Raw genomic sequence first — 16,984 nt, 5'->3', positions numbered from 1 at the left:
GGGGGAGCTGTACAGAATCTGGTGGTCCTGCACCGAATGCTGCAGAGCCTCTTTCCAGAGGCCAGAAGGGAGAACAGTCCAGTGTGAGGGGTCACCTGATGTTTCTGGCTCGGAACATGCAGCGCTTGGGTGTGATAAACATTTCACTGTTTAAATTTTGTACTGAATGTCTGTGAACAGGTAAATAAATCTTGCAAATCGATGGGTTTAAAATAATGTGGCTGGTTTTTGTCCGAGCACAAAGACGGCTTGTTTGTTCCATTCATTATACTGTAGCTCATGGAAATTCAGCTTTTTAGTTAGTGAAAGTCTGTGAATGTGACATTTGACTTAGTGGGAACCCTGTAAATAAACATATTTTAAGAATGGTTTTGGAAATGTATTAATTCATCAGCAGAATTCCTAGTTCTTCATGTAGTATCATCTATTTCAGCGGATATTGCTCACATCAATGTATATTTTATACCTTTTTCATATTCATCTACCTTTTTTTTTTGTGTCATCCCCCTTTTCTGTCTGGTCACTTTTTCTGTCTAATCTTGCATCTTATCCCTCCTTTTTTAGATTATGATTTTGGTGACCTCTTCCCTGTGTTGCAGTCAATGCCAAGTGCAGACTGGGAAGGTGGGACATGGTTATTTCCCATACCCATCATGTCTTCTTCCCTTCCAGTTCCCAGATCAAAGTCTCTCACCATCTTGCATGCCCATTTTCCCATGGACTTGGCTAAGGGCGCATGTCTGCATAGCTTTGTATTGTCCTTGATTATAGGACCTCCTATAAAATTTCCTGGGTTTTACTTTAGCTTTTTGCTGAGTTGAAAGCATTCTCATACTGGTTACTACTTTTCCAAGACTTTTGCCAAACATGAAGCAAAGTTTAGTTACATTAGTTACTTTTTAATATTGGGTGTCTTTAATGATTACTGAAGTAGGGAACTCATTAATGTGATGTTTAAGGAGAGCGGGAAGTTGGGTATGAAATTCTAAGCTACAGTGCTTTGTTTAAGTATGCACCCACCTCGTGTGTGTGTGTGTGTTCCTGGTTTGTTGCATTGCAACTTGAAATTAAAATGGATTTTTAGGAGTTTGTACAATTTGACACATGACCACCATCTTGAAGGTGCAAAATGTGGGGGGTTTTTTTGTGACGCAAACAAGAAACAAATCTTGAGTGTACATAAATATTCAAGTCCCTGTTGATGAAAAACATCCCCACAGCATGATGCTGCCACCACCATGCTTCATTATGGGAATGGTGTTCTTAGGGTAATGAGAAGTGTTGGGTTTGTGCCACATGCAGCATTTCCCATATTGGTGGTAAAAATTCAGGTTTGGTCTCATCTGACCAGAGAACCTCCTCTTATGCGTTTGGGGAGTCTGGCAAACAGCTGCTTTCATTTTAATTTAATTCATTTTTGTTTATTTTTCCTTGAAGCAATGGCTTTTTTTTTTTTTTTTTTCTGGCCACTTTTCCATGAAGCCCTGCTCTGTGGAGCATATGGCTTAAAGTAGTTCTATGGACAGCAGTGTTGTAGTCAAGTCACTAAACCTCAAGTCCAGTCTCGAGTCTCCAGTGTTCAAGTCCAAGTCATGAAGGCAAATTCCGAGTCGAGTCCGAGAACAAGACTCCAACCGCACCATTTGATGGTGGCTGTTGCTGTCTTTATGTGAAACCGTCTCTGCTACTGTGTTGGACTAACGTTACTGCTTGACTGCCCCATTTTAGTGAATAGGCTACAGATAAAAAGCTTGTTCATCGCTCAGCAAGCCCCGCCCACTATCAACAGGGCAAATAACATGAGAGAGGGTTAACACTAGCTAGTTCATTGGTCAGCAAGCCCCGCAATCAACAGAGCAATGAACATAGTGTCACTTACTTCTCTGGGTGGAGTCTTGCCAAATGACGATTGAAGTTCGAGGTTGTCCCTGTCGTCTCCTTGATAGTTCTTCTACATATGGAACACATCGCAGTGCGTCCCCCACACACACCAGAAGTCTGTATAAGCAAAGCGGACAATCCTAGGGGCTTCTCTCCAGGCATTTTGGTGGCATTAACGTTAGCTTGTTCCTGAACATGACTTACGAACAGGTGAATGTGTATTCTCTTGCACAAAATTAGTATAAAAAAAACTCGTATAGAGAGAAATATCTTTATGCCAAATTATGGCATGTTACCCCCCCCCCCCAAAAAAAATCAGTTCTCGTCTCAAGTTTACGAGACCTTAAAGTTAGGGCATGAGTTGGACTCGAGTCAGAGTCCTGGACTCGAGTACTACGAGCCTGATGGAAAGATACTCCCATATCTGCTCTGGGTCTTTGCAGCTCCTTCAGTGTTATCTTTTTGGTGTCTATGAATCTGATTAATGCCCTCCTTGTCGGTGAATTTTGGTGGGCAGCCTGCTCTTGTCAGGTTTGTAGTAGTGCCATATTCTTTCCATTCTGCTATATTGGACTTTAGAAGGTCTTTTTTTCAAGAAATAAAGTTAATTGATTGGACCAGATCTTATTTTGGGGTTTCATAGCAAAGGGGTGACAATACATATGCACTCAACTTTATTTTCTTTTCTTTAAACAAGGTATTTTCTTGTTTAACTTCTCCAACAATTTGGACTGTTCTTGTTGGGTCCATTACATAAAATCCAAATAACTTCCATTTAATTCCAGGGTGTAATGCAGTAAAACAGGGAAAACTCTCAGAGGAGGGGGTGAATACTTTTGCAAGGCACTGTATGTGATTGAACAGGGAAATCATTTGAGATGCTTATACAGGGTTCTGCACTAAAGCATTCTGCAAAAGCCCTTTTTTGTTTAAAACTTACCTTGCCTGGTGTCTGCTTCTCCTTCCTGTGTATATAGCAGCTCTCTGTGTGTGTGTGTGTGTGTGTGTGTGTGTGTGTGTGTGTGTGTGAGGCTATTGTGCATATCTGTGGCCTGGGTTGAACGAACTTTATTTCGGGTCAGCCAAGATCAGATGGACCTTATAGGTTCCAAAATAACAAAAAACCCAAGGTTACCCAAAATGGTCAAAACTATGATAATGTGGGCTTGAACATATTGGGGTCCCATACCTAAAATTTCATGTAGCATTCTCTTTCCGTTTTGAAAATATACCTCATTTTATACATGCCCCATTCTGCTAGGTTGTTGACGTTACGGACACTACATTAAAAGATATAACGGGATAGATCCACTTAAAACACCTCAAAAGCAAATGTTGATGGGGCAACGAACTGTTATGCCATAAAGTGCCCTGTCGAATGTTACAATTGAGTATAGTTACATACATTTGCTGGGTCTTCTAGTTATGTGACACGTTATCAGGGACCCCGATATTAGACAGAGAAACACAAAATTTCACAACACTTTATTAAAGCTCCAATTACTGGGCCCACAAAACATTTTATGCATAGTATCGGCTTATTATACTAGTTCCTTAATTAATTGACAGTTGGTTGTCCTTTCCATCAAAGATTGCATAGCTTATATACTTGTTGAACAATGTTACACATAACGTTACGGACACTACACAATGTGTCTTGGGTTATTCCCAAAGTCACAACATGGGACGTGTTTCAGAGAAATGTTTTTAGTACAATTAGTCATGGCACACTGCATCTACTACACATTACACCTTAATGAATTATTAAAAAACAAGGGTGACTACTCGAACATTGCATCATGCAGCAGGGCGAAACCTACCGGGTAATACTAGTATATCAATATCAACACAGGATCAACACCACATGTTATACATACTTAAACACGCTTTTGGAAAATACTAGTAATTGTAATACCTCTCTAGAGAGGTCACTTATGTGAGCAGCCACCTCTTATGAAAGGCCACATTTGGCTGTCTCACGGATGCATTTGGACCTCTCGTGAACAACCACCTCATTTATAAGGCCACTTTTGGCTGGCAATAGGGGAGGCCACTCAAACGAGGTTCAACTGTACATGAATAGCCATCTCAAAAACAAGTGTTAAAAAGCACATTATGTAAAAAAATATGTTATTAACAAGCCAGGGCTGTATCTTGAATGGTCAAAATATGTCTTGGTAACATCTTGATTATAATAATTTAGTGTTCAAATAGTTGGCCTGTGGGGTCTTAATTCAATCAATTACAACTTTGAGAGAAGAATATGATTAATTTGCGTCATTCCCACATGAAGGTTTCATTTAAATTTGTCAAGAAGTCTCAATTAACTGGCTTTACCAAAATATCAATTTGGCGTTACGGACACTACACCCGTTACGGACACTACATATTGCAAATATCTCATCTCATTATCTGTAGCCGCTTTATCCTTCTACAGGGTCGCAGGCAAGCTGGAGCCTATCCCAGCTGACTACGGGCGAAAGGCGGGGTACACCCTGGACAAGTCGCCAGGTCATCACAGGGCTGACACATAGACACAGACAACCATTCACATTCACACCTACGGTCAATTTAGAGTCACCAGTTAACCTAACCTGCATGTCTTTGGACTGTGGGGGAAACCGGAGCACCCGGAGGAAACCCACACGGACACGGGGAGAACATGCAAACTCCACACAGAAAGGCCCTCGCCGGCCCCGGGGCTCGAACCCAGGACCTTCTTGCTGTGAGGCGACAGCGCTAACCACTACACCACCGTGCCGCCTATTGCAAATATATCTATTAATATAACAACTAAAGATGTATGAATATGTAACTAGAGCCCTACATGAGGCCAACAGGACCAATGCATGTCATAATCACCAAAAATAGTAAATTCTGCAGCATTCTGTTACAGCAAGACCGTTACGGACACTACAGAAAACAACGGAAATGACACGCAAAATCTTTGGCATGTGAATTTTGCAAACATATGCCCCCAGCAACAAGGTTTTTGTATCAAATCATATCACATACTATATAAAATGTCTGTATTTAATTTAAAGTGTTTATTAAAATGCATTAAATAAGATTTCTCAGGCCATTTTCAACTTTGCAGTGACGAAAACAAATTAGGTTCAGCACCCCCCATTGACAAAACTATTGTGAAAGATTTCATTTTTATCGGAATTCCATGATTCAGCTGTCAATTTGTTCCTCAAAAATCTGCTGATTTACTAAAACAGTTAGTGTTTGACAAATTATTGCCAAGTTTAAGCAGCAATGATGCATTCTGGGGTATTAAATCAAATGAACATGCGTTACATGGTGAAAATGTGCAATATGAAGAGTTTGTCTGATTAAAAAAAACTGAAACATGGATTCAGTGGTGGTAAATTATGATCTGGCTTTGAAACCTCATACATTGGCAATGGTAGTCTACCATTACAACATATGAAATAGTTTAATAAACATAAATAGAAGGCTGTCACATGATCTCAAACAAGTAGGCACATCTGATTGTGGCTGACCTGTTTATTTAAGAGGAGCATGGCGCTTTCAAAAAAAATCAAATGAACTGTTCCTTCCCACCCTTTTTATTTTATTTTTTTAAATAACTGATGATCTAGTCTAAATGGGCCAGAAGCAGTATAGAACTTATTATACAAAAACTTTGATAGTAGCCAAATAAAATTAGCTAGAAACAGAAAAATTGCGTGTTCTTAAAGTCTAGACTTCTCAAATTTGGGGCATTTTAGGCTCCATTTGATTTTGACCCCCCCAATATGCAATCCCTCTTGATAAACGTTTTGACGTAATCATTGTGGTAGCGTATACAAAGACCCATGAATTCGACTAAAAGTACAGCAGATTCTCTGCATTCCAATCTCTAAAGCTCAATGCTCGGTATACTGAGCCTGTCCTTATTTGTATTTATTTCCTTATACACACTGTTGAATGCTTATTTCAGTGTGGTTAAATCCAGGCCTGTACGTTTTCTCTTTTGAAAAGTGTACTGTGTGCATGTCTGTGTGTCTCTGTTTTTTGTCTCTGGAATTCAGCAGTGGCGTCTACAAATGCCCTTTCCAGCCCTATTGCTGCTGATGTAATAGAAACGCTATTGCTGCTTAATGTCTTTTTGCTTAACTTGTGTATATTCTTCCATGTTTTGAAAGGGGTTTTATTTCTCTCCCTGGCAGAAGGAGATCTAACCGACCCTGTCAGTGGCCCTCGCTCCACAGCCTCAGACCCCCAAACGGTAATCAGCGACCCTGTGGTCAAAACAGCAGACACTCCAGTCAGGAGCACATCTCTGTCACGCAGCCCCACGTTTCGCTACAACCCCTTTAATGAAGACTCTGACACAAACACCTCGGCAGATGTTACACCAGTACACACAGCCAGTCGCCGTGATGGTCCTGTTGGGGATGATACAGAGAGCACCAGCACAGAGCTGGAGGTTATTAGGTGTGTGCCAGTTTTACTGATCTGTAAGGGAAATGAGACACCAAAATGATACTGGATAATTAGCTCTTCCAGTTTGCCTAACATTTGCCCAATATGCAGATACAGTTATCTTTATTTTTGTAACCTCCAAAGTCAAATACTAGCGTACTGAATAGTACAGTAAAACCTAAATCAAAATAGACTAGTGCACCATCTATAATTGTATACTGTTGATATGCTGTGAAGGACAGTAATATGCACTTTGCCTAGTCTACTGTATTCAACCCTGATAATCTGTTTAAACCACCTGCTCAGACATTTAGTTGTAAGAAAAGCAGGCAATGAGCTGAAGTTGAGTAATAAGGATGAGAGAAACAGAAGTTTAGCAATGACTCTATTACATCTGCCGCCTTTTCTTCAGTCCTTGGCTTTTATTTGCCAGGGTAAACAGCCAATCAGACAACTCTTCCATCTGTCAACACCAATGGTGGTCCTATAATGCCAATGGTGCAAGAGGCACCCTAAAATGTTGTGTATTGGGCAACAACCGACACTTTAGAACTTCTGTTGGTCAACGGTCTCTGGTGTGTCAGGGCCTTAATACAGAAGTGTGCAATTCAGGCCAAGTTTACATTAGACCGTATCTGTCTCGTTTTCTTCGCGGATGCACTGTCCGTTCATATTAAAACGCCGGGAAACGGGAATCCGCCAGGGCCCACGTATTCAGCTCGGTTCGTGTCTGGTCCGGTGCTGTGTAAACATTGAGGATACGCGGATACGCTGTGCTGAGCTCTAGCTGACGTCGTCATTGGACAACGTCACTGTGACATCCACCTTCCTGATTCGCTGGCGTTGGTCATGTGACGCGACTGCTGAAAAACGGCGCGGACTTCCGCCTTGTATCACCTTTCATTAAAGAGTATAAAAGTATGAAAATACTGCAAATACTGATGCAAATACTGCCCATTGTGTAGTTATGATTGTCTTTAGGCTTGCCATCCTTCCACTTGCAAGTGGTAAGTGATATGCGCTGGGATCACACACACAGCGGCTCAGTCCCGAATCACTGCTCGTTCGCTTCACTCGCGCGCTCTGTGAGCTGCGCAGGGCCGGAGTGCGCACCCTCCAGAGGGCACTCGCTGTTCAGGGCGGAGTGATTTGGAGCGCAGGATGCCTGCGGAGCCGAGCCGCTGAGGAGAAATTTACACATTACATTTCAACTTACGTGCCGTCTAATTAGTCATGTGATTAGCGTATCCGTGTATTGGCGTTGCTGTGTGCACGCTAATCGTTTTTAAAAACGTTAATCTGATGATCCGCTGATACGGTCTAATGTAAACCCTACCTCAGATAATGTCCAGAATATCTAATCTACACATGGGTATTCTAAATTGGGGGGGGGTAACAACCATGGACATTTTGTTCTTGTGGTTCATCCAGCTTGAAATTTAAGTTAAGGTAATTGTGAACATGTTGTAATTGAACTGTATAATCAATTTAAAAAAAAATGTGTTCTATTAGGATGGTCAAAAGGAGGAAACCTGGTAAGAAACGCCGGGGGAGGGGATCGACTGACTCTGTGAGCAGTGGCCAGAGCATGCCCTCTCCTGAACAAGTAGAAACAGTGGAATCCCTCCAGATCAAAAATGAAAGAATGAATTTAGAGGACGGAACGGCTGGGGATGGTAACGACTCTCTGGACGGCTCAGTGCGAGCAGAGGACCCAGAACCCGTGGCCTTACTGAGGCTCCCTGAAATGACGGACACCTCCATGGACAGTGTAGGTCAGCCTCTCAGAGATGTAATGGACAGGTTAAATGGGGCTCTGGATGGAAAGAGCTGGGAAAAACAAGATGAGGAAGAGGAGATAGTGGATGGTGTGACTGGTAATATTACAGTCACAGCTCCACTTCAGCATCAGCCCTTTCGGGAGGACGAAGGCGGAGAGCCTCCTGACCCAGACTCGGAATCCTGCCTTGTGGCCTCAGCAGCTCCTGCACACTTCTACTGCTTTACCCCCCACAGTTCAGGTGCTGCTGCCAAGAGTGGTAGCCACCATGACTTTGCAGGGAATGGCCAGTCGCAGACTCTTGACAGTGGCCATGAAGATGAGGGAGAAGGAGAGCAGGATTCGTCCTCCAAAATAGAAGAGAAAGAGAGTGGAGATGTTGAGCTGGAGCAGCCAAATGGTCCTGCTCAGATTAAATCTGAAGAAAATGGAGTGGGAGAAGGATCTGATCCAGCAGAGTGTTCCCATCCTGCAGAATTTCGGTCAGATGAAGGGCAGCAGCTATTGTTTTATGCCCTTGTCTTTTTATATGAAGTTATTCTCTCTGTAGGATGGACAAAGAACGTAAATGGTTTTTTTTGTTTTATTTTCAGGGTAGATAATAATCACCTACTACTGCTTATGATTCATGTCTTCCGGGAGAATGAAGAGCAACTCTTTAAGGTATGTCTAAAATCTCTTATGACATTTCTTCAAATTCAGGAACATTTTCACCCAGCCATTTCATTGGATCTTGATTTTCAGGATTATATCCAGATGTAAATGCATCCAAGATGCATTCAAAAAGGCTTTTATTTTGTTAAAATGGAGCACAGTGCCTCCCGCCTCCCCCCTCCCCATGCTTGCTTTTGTGGACTCGACCTCTAACAGTAATCAGGCAGTATGTGTTCATGAGAGGAGTGGGTTTGGGAGGAGGGCTGAAGGGAGGGAGGTAGGATTTTTCGGTTGGCTACTTTCAAAATCTAGCATATTCTTGCTGATTTCTCCAAAATTACCTTCCCTAGGTTGAAGTGTTGGGTTTAATTTTGGTTCATTTTCTACAGATGGTGAGAATGAGTACAGGCCACATGGAGGGGGATCTGCAGCCTCTCTTTCTTCTGCTAACAGACTGTTATATTTACCTGTTGCGGAAAGGTAAGTCTAGTTCCACAACCTAATGAAGCAGACCATCACTCTAGTCTTATTAACCCTCTGGGGTCTGAGGGTATTTTTTGGCACTCTAATGATTTTAGCATACTCCTGATTTTGTCAATTTCAACAAATCTAAGCAGTATTTTCAAAATCCTATGACCTTTTTTTGTATTCTGCACAAGTTCAGCTACAATAATAATCTGTGTAGTACATATGTCATGATTGTACTTAAAAAAAAAAAAAAATCACAGATAAATGTTGGGCGGCACGGTGGTGTAGTGGTTAGCGCTGTCGCCTCACAGCAAGAAGGTCCTGGGTTCGAGCCCCGTGGCCGGCGAGGGCCTTTCTGTGTGGAGTTTGCATGTTCTCCCCGTGTCCGCGTGGGTTTCCTCCGGGTGCTCCGGTTTCCCCCACAGTCCAAAGACATGCAGGTTAGGTTAACTGGTGACTCTAAATTGACCGTAGGTGTGAATGTGAGTGTGAATGGTTGTCTGTGTCTATGTGTCAGCCCTGTGATGACCTGGCGACTTGTCCAGGGTGTACCCCGCCTTTCGCCCGTAGTCAGCTGGGATAGGCTCCAGCTTGCCTGCGACCCTGTAGAAGGATAAAGCGGCTAGAGATAATGAGATGAGATGAGATAAATGTTGTAAAAAGCAGTTTTAGAACTGTTAGAATGTGTGAAAAAAAAGTTACCCATTGTGACAAACTGTTTTGATCACTTGATGTGATTTCTGTTCAGTCTTAGGAATGTATCAAGCACAAAACTTAAATCTGCTCCATTGATTTGGACAATTAACTGTCCATCAAAAAAAAAAGGTCCTATTTTGGGATAAAGGGTTGGCAGTGGGAGGGGTATTCAATGAGAGGAGTAAAAAATTCCATTCAATGAGAAGAGTGAAAACCCCTCCCACTGCCAACTCTTAATCCTATCAAGTCAAGTGATCAAAACGATTTTTCACAATGGATAAGGTCATGTGTGGGTGTTTTTTTTTTTTTGGTCCCCCCCCCCAAATGCGTTCCAACACTGTTCTAAAACTGCTTTTTACAACACCTTCATTTATCTGGTATTTGACTTAATTTTGGTATTTGACTATTCAATGTGTCTTGACATTAACTCTTGTACTATTTTACTCGGTTCAAAGCCGCAACCAATTTATCGAGTTTTATGAGTTTTATCGCACCGCTCCTGTGAAGGACGGCCCCATGAGGACAGTTGAGGGTTATACCTGTTAAAACTGTTAATATTATAGTCAGGCTGTCTGTTGTTGCCCAAATGAGGATGGGTTCCCTTTTGAGTCTGGTTCCTCTCAAGGTTTCTTCCTCATGTCGTCTGAGGGAGTTTTTCCTTGCCACCGTCGCCACAGGCTTGCTCATTGGGGATAGATTAGGGATAAAATTAGCTCATGTTTTAAGTCGTTCAAATTCTGTAAAGCTGCTTTGCGACAATGTTTATTGTTAAAAGCGCTATACAAATGATTTGATTTGATATGTTACACAGTTACTGTAATTTTGCTCCAACTCCAAATTTTACTCTCTAAACTCAAAATGGAGCAAAATTAACTGTTTTTGAGGAAGATACTTTTAACTCTGGAAAAAATGACTGAGCAGTTTTCCTGTGTATACACTACAGTGCACGCATATCAACCAATATGCTAATAAGAAATAGACTCGAATAAATATTTACACTTGCTTGAGTTGATCTTGGGATGGATGTTTTTTTTTTGTTTGTTTGTTTTTTTTTAAAAAAGGCATTGCTTATCAGTGTCGCAGTTCAAGATCAAATTGAGTCGCTGTCCTGAATCATCCGAAGTGCATAAAATCCGCATGCCAGCTCACGAGTTTTACCTCCAAATAGCCTAAACTATAACTGACAGATTTTATCCTGTTTATGGTGGGTGTTCCCACTGTGAAAGAGAACATAATTGAAACTGAAAGGGTGAAGGTGATTATCATGCCATTACCATGTGAATAGTAGGGTGTTTTTTTTTTTTTTTTTTTAAATGAATGCATAAGTGGGTGCTCAGCGCTCCGACTCTGGTGTGACTGAGGCTACATCCACACGACAACGGCAACGAGATGTTATTTAAAAAAATATCGCGTCCAAATGGGCAACGATCAGTAAAATATCAGGTCCATATGGCAACGCAACACTTGCTGAAAACGATGCAATACACATGCCACACCTCTAGGGGCGCTGTAAGATGGTCCCTTCGGAGACACCAGAACAATAGAAGTAAGGACGCATGCGCATAAACTATTATGCGCGAGACTTCATATTAGCCACAAAGTCAGGAAAATCTGTTCGTAAAATTACGTTATAATGACCAAATACAATGAAAAGTATTTTTCCAGTCTCACCTGTGAAAGGTAATCCCATGTGATCTCGTTTGGACGGTAAACCTGTTGGTACAGTTAAACGCAGCACATGAATGAGGCATCTTTATTCTCCGCTTTGACCTATCCAATATGGCGGCGAGGATGACATATGATTCTACGCGGAAGGCGGCGTCTTTAATGGTCCGGAATAAATTGAATGCTACACGTTGATGGATTAATTTGCTCTTCTACACCCTTTTTGAGGAATGTATTGTAGGACTTAAACCAACATCTGAAGAGGTGAGATCGCTCCTTTTTTTTTTCCCTATTTTTGCTGGCGGGATTGACTCTGCCCTAAGGGCTATTTTCTCTCTCTCTCACTCACTTTGCACCATTACACAATAAATATTCACAGTGAAAATATTTTGTAAGCGCGTTTCATGAACCAAGTTATAGGATTTGTTGACAATTCGCATCGAGTTCGTTATACTTCTACCCGGCGTGAAGCACTGACAGTCATGTGGTTGTGACGTCATCGTAAACAAATCCGTTCTACTCATCCAGACGACTTTGCAACGGCAACGTTGCCAGATCTTTCCACTCTGGAACCCGTTCTCAAAAGATTGTGTTTTGGGCACCCAAAACGCCGGTGCCGTGTGGACGCCAGGCCTAAACGATAAACAATTGTATCGGATTCACCTGAATCCGTTGCCGTGTGGACAGGGCCTGAGTAAGGTGACAAGTTTTATGTTTCTTCTAATTTAGGTAATTTAAAAAATTTATTATTTGGCAGTGGGCACATTGTAAAGTTTGTCAATGTTTATCATGCTTGTATAATAAAACTCATCTCATTATCTCATTCTAAACCTGCTGAGCTTTGCCGGCGAAGCTCTCGACCCCAGATGGTTAATTGGTTAATCTTTTACATGGGCTTTATTCTATAATTGCATGTTGTTCTTTCAGGAGCAGCAGACAAGCCATATAATGTAGAGGAAGCTGTGTCCTACAGTGAACTGGATTACATATCTGTGAGTTAATATGGGAGTACTTCAATTTCTTTTGAAACCAAGTTTGCTAATAACATTTCACGTGTGTGTGTAAGCAGTACATTCTCCAGTGATTTATTAGTGTGCTTGCCAAAGGCTAGCACACCTATTGTTCTTAAGCTTACTTATTCTGCCTTATTCCGACACGTTTTTTGGATCGACGACTACTCCTAGGGCGTTCGAGATAGACACCGTTCCAACAGAGACGTCTGGCCCGAAGTGTAGTGTGCTTGTATACAGCTTTTGGATCAATGCGCCCGTTCTCTTGTTCTTGTCTTTTTTTCTTTTGTTTTTTTCCCATAGAGAATGAATAGGGCTCATAAATTGAATCGTCCTACTCGGACACGCTCCATCACAGATGCACCAAACCTCATGTGATACTTCAGGCCAACTCCCCCGACACACACATGCAATCAGTTCTGACCCGCACTCGTATATTTTTCCTTTCTTTGTGCTCATCCCTTTTTCCTCCATAGGCTTGCATTGATTTTTGGCCCTATTGAAAATGAATGGTGTTTCAGGAGAAAAACTTTCACTCCAATTTTTTTAACCAAGTGACCAAGCTTCAAGAAACTTCACTTGATGCTTCAAGCCAAGTCCCCGCACAGATCCATCCCCTCATCTGAGACCTGCACTCGTCTTTTCCTTGGTTTTCACGCATCTCTTTTTACCTCCATAGGCTTCCATTGATTTTTGGCCCCATTCAAATGAATGGAGTTTTGCTCAGTAACGTTTCACCACACATCCACCAAACTTCATACGGCACCTCAGGCCAAATCACCCATCACACACATGATATTGGTTCTGACCTGCACTCGTCTTTGTCTTGCCTTTCATCCGTCCTTTTTTTTTTCTCCATTTTACCGCTAATCAGTGGAACCTTGACTGAGTCATTCCTCCCTTCCCCCATAGGTGATGATGCATTTGGCAAGGATCTGCTCATTTGAGACTTTGATAGCAAATCAACTTCAACTCAATGGCCACTTTATTAGGAATACTTACACACGCACACGATAGCAATTAGCATATAAGCATTCACGTGTTACCATGCTAGCTGTTAGCATGTTACCCATTACGATATCATGCCTGCTGTTAGCTCGTGAGTTGTTAGTATGTTCACCATTAGCATGTTATCATGAGAGCTGTTAACGTTAGGATTAGCATGGTAGCATGCAGAGTTCGCATGTTTGCTGTTAGTGAGTTCGCCTGAGCATGTTAGCATGCTAGCTGTTAGCATGTCACCCTCAGCGTGTTAGCATGCTAAAAGTTAACATATTAGCTGTTAGCCTGTTAGCTGTTAGCATGATAGCTGTCAGCATATTGGCCTTAAAGTGTTAGAATTTTAACAAATAGCATGTTCTCTATTAGCATGTTATGTTAGTATGCTATGTTGACATGCTAACTATTGGCATGCTAGCTGTTCTGCTACAGCTCAGCAAGCGCACACTGTATTTTCTCTGCGGAAATGCAGTCTAGTTTCAATATATTCTTCGTATTAATTTAAATTGGTTTTGCTCCCCAGGTGGGTTTGGACCAGCAGTCAGTCACTCTGGTGTGCACTAACAGAAGAAGGCAGTTTCTTCTGGATACTGCAGATTCTTCACTCACGATGTTAGTTTGTATTATTCTTTGTTTCACTTGTGCGTTTATTTCCATATCTTATTGTTCCATGCTGATGGAAAAATGCAGACCAAAAGCATTAATGAAGATAGTGTCCCCCCCCCCCTTATCTGGGGCTGTTGCTGTTTGGTTAAAGCAGCAGTTGTTCAGCTCCTGTCCTGGGCTTTTTCTGCTCTACTAAACTTTGTAACTTACTGATTTAGTCAAACTGGGTGTCTTTAAGCAGTTAAGTAACTAACTGCTGCGCAGCAGACCATTCAGTACTAGAGTGCTACTGAGCATACATGTCAACCTATACAGAATGTCCGTATTTTATACGGATTTGATTCAATAAACGTAGTATACGGGCGTACAAATAAAGTTATACGGATTCTTTAAAAAAACTTCAATATTTATTTAGAGCTATAATCAATTCCCACAATGATAAAAAAAAAAAAGCGCATAACATTTACAAACGTACTGTACACCACAGAAAGCACAAACAGCCAGTAAAGAGTCTTATGAAATCGCGCGTTATCTTGTGGTAGCAAGACTTCGTTCCACTTTTGATCATGCGCACACCGCATTGCTAGAATCCCGCCAACCCGGAAGTAACATTTTGCTTGAAACGCGTATTTCTACCTGAGCGACTTTCAGTAGCGACTGAAAAGATTCTGAATGGGCACTCCGGCAAGATCAACACAGACACTTGCTGTGACATGCAGCCTCGTGAGGTATTGGTGCAGACTGCTAAAAAAAAAGCTGTCATGGAGTACAATTCAGAACATTAGAGTGACACTTTGTGTTTTTGTCGAACATTGGAGCTTTGTATTCATTCTGAAGGTTTATTGTTATTAATATTGAATAGAAAGTAACTTGGATATATCATTGTTAATTATCATTCAAATTTTAGGTAAATTATTTTAATTTGCATCTTATACGGATTTTATAAGGGAAATACGGATTTTGGAGGTTGGTTATACAGGTTTGATTGACCAAAGGTTGACATGTGTGACTGAGGTAAAGTGAAAACTGATGGTGTATGTTGAAACAGTCCCTTGTTAAGTTGTTCTCCATCCCCTTCTCTCCACATTGTAGCTGGTTCCTCAGTATGCTTGAGTCTGCAATGAAGAACAGCTGTACTGAACTGCCTTACCCTGCTATACTGACTGATGCGACTATGGAGAAGCTGGCTCTGACTAAGTTTGTGTGCCAAGAGTCACACTGTGAGGTAAGTGGAGCAGGAATATGTGTATGTATGTAATATCTCTCACGCGCACACAAAATACTGTGCAAAAGTCTTGGGCATGTGTAAAGAAATGCTGTCGACCAGAAATGGCTTAAAAATAATGTTTCAACATTTAAAAAAACCAAACAAACTGTAAACAGCAGTAAGCTGTAATAAATGAAACAAAGTCAGTATCTGGTGTGAGACAACCCTTTGCTTTAATAAAAAAATAAAAATCGTCTTGAATACAATGAGCGCAGTTTTATAAGGAAATGAGCTGGAGGTTTTATTGAGCATCTTGCAGAACCAGTCACAGTTCTTTTGGACACTTCACACTTGCTTCTTAATTTTGCCGCAAAACCCAGCAGCCTTTATTATGTTTTTTTTAATCTGAAAAGTGGTTGGCTATGTTGCTCAGATGATAACTTCTTTCTTTTTTTTTTTTTTTTTTAACTTGATAATGTAGTCATAAAATAGAACAAAGTTTGTATGAAAAATAGGGTACCTAATGGCCCTTTTCCACTACCCTTTTTCAGCTCGCTTCAGCCCGACACGGCTCGCGTTTCGACTACCTCAGAACAGCACGACTCAGCTCGCTTCAGCCCTGCTCAGCCCCCAAAACTCGCACGGTTTTGGAGTGGGGCTGAAGCGAGCCAAACCAAGCTGAGCGAGGCTAGGGGCGTGAGGAGACACTCCCCTGTGCACTGATTGGTGAGGAGGAGTGTCCTCACACGCCCCACAAGCACGCTGGGATCTGTAAACCCGGAAGAAGAATAATTATGAAGCCTTATGCGCCTCGCCTCATCTATACACTCTTGCCAGTATCTGTTGGCGTTGTCGGTGACAACAAGCCACAGCACCAAGACCAGCAACACCAACGACTCCATGTTTATTGTTTACTATCCGGGTCGTGAGACTACCGCTTAAAAGGTCACTGATGTCACTGTTTGCGCCGCCTAACGACATCACGTGACATCCACCCACTTTCACTAACTCCACCCAATGTGTCCACCCACTTCCAGCCAGCACGGTTCAGCGCGGTTGTAGTCGAAATGCAACTCCAACAGCCCCACTCAGCTCGACTCAGCACGGCACGGCTCAGCCCAACTCAGCCGCGTTGGTAGTGGAAAAGCGGCATAAGACTTCTGCATACAGTTTGTGTGCATGTTTAAAAAAATAATAAAAATTAAAAAAAATAAATGACACCAGTTTTACTGGGAAATGTGCCACTCCTATTTTTCGTACAAGCTCTATCTGGGACATGGAGAACCAAAACTGTGACAGAATTCTGTTTCACTCGTGAGGAAATTGATGAACTGTGGAGTTTATCTTCTCATGCTGAACTTGCATTTTTCATACAAAATACATCACTGATCTGAGTGACACATTTCCTCGATATCTTCACTCCGATGAGGTCACTCCCAGTGTTTTCCCACTGACTTGGCGCATGTTGTCAAAATGAAAATTCTTTTAAGTTGCCTATTTTTGTTTTTTGTAGACGTGTCCATATAATATAAACATTACACAGTGCTGTGAAGATATGAAGTTTCATCTTGTGTTGAAAAGCAT

At 41.7% G+C, this 16,984-nt stretch overlaps 1 protein-coding gene across 5 annotated transcripts in view; it reads left to right on the top strand.

Moving 5' to 3' along the window:
* Positions 1 to 16,984, top strand: part of plekhm2 (pleckstrin homology domain containing, family M (with RUN domain) member 2) — a 47,582-nt gene that overhangs the window by 20,695 nt on the left and 9,903 nt on the right. For 3 of the 5 annotated variants that reach the window (XM_060938325.1, XM_060938323.1, XM_060938321.1), the window contains exons 7-14: positions 565 to 624; positions 6,060 to 6,327; positions 7,828 to 8,577; positions 8,689 to 8,758; positions 9,139 to 9,229; positions 12,506 to 12,570; positions 14,111 to 14,199; positions 15,286 to 15,418. In XM_060938325.1, the coding sequence (XP_060794308.1) occupies positions 565 to 624; positions 6,060 to 6,327; positions 7,828 to 8,577; positions 8,689 to 8,758; positions 9,139 to 9,229; positions 12,506 to 12,570; positions 14,111 to 14,199; positions 15,286 to 15,418 (1,526 nt within the window). The remainder of the gene's footprint in view (positions 1 to 564; positions 625 to 6,059; positions 6,328 to 7,827; positions 8,578 to 8,688; positions 8,759 to 9,138; positions 9,230 to 12,505; positions 12,571 to 14,110; positions 14,200 to 15,285; positions 15,419 to 16,984) is intronic. The other 2 variants (XM_060938322.1, XM_060938324.1) reach the window with 2 other exon arrangements.

This window comes from Neoarius graeffei, chromosome 13, assembly GCF_027579695.1.
Source record: "Neoarius graeffei isolate fNeoGra1 chromosome 13, fNeoGra1.pri, whole genome shotgun sequence".
NCBI lineage: Eukaryota > Metazoa > Chordata > Actinopteri > Siluriformes > Ariidae > Neoarius > Neoarius graeffei.
This window is presented reverse-complemented; position numbering and strand designations above follow the sequence as displayed.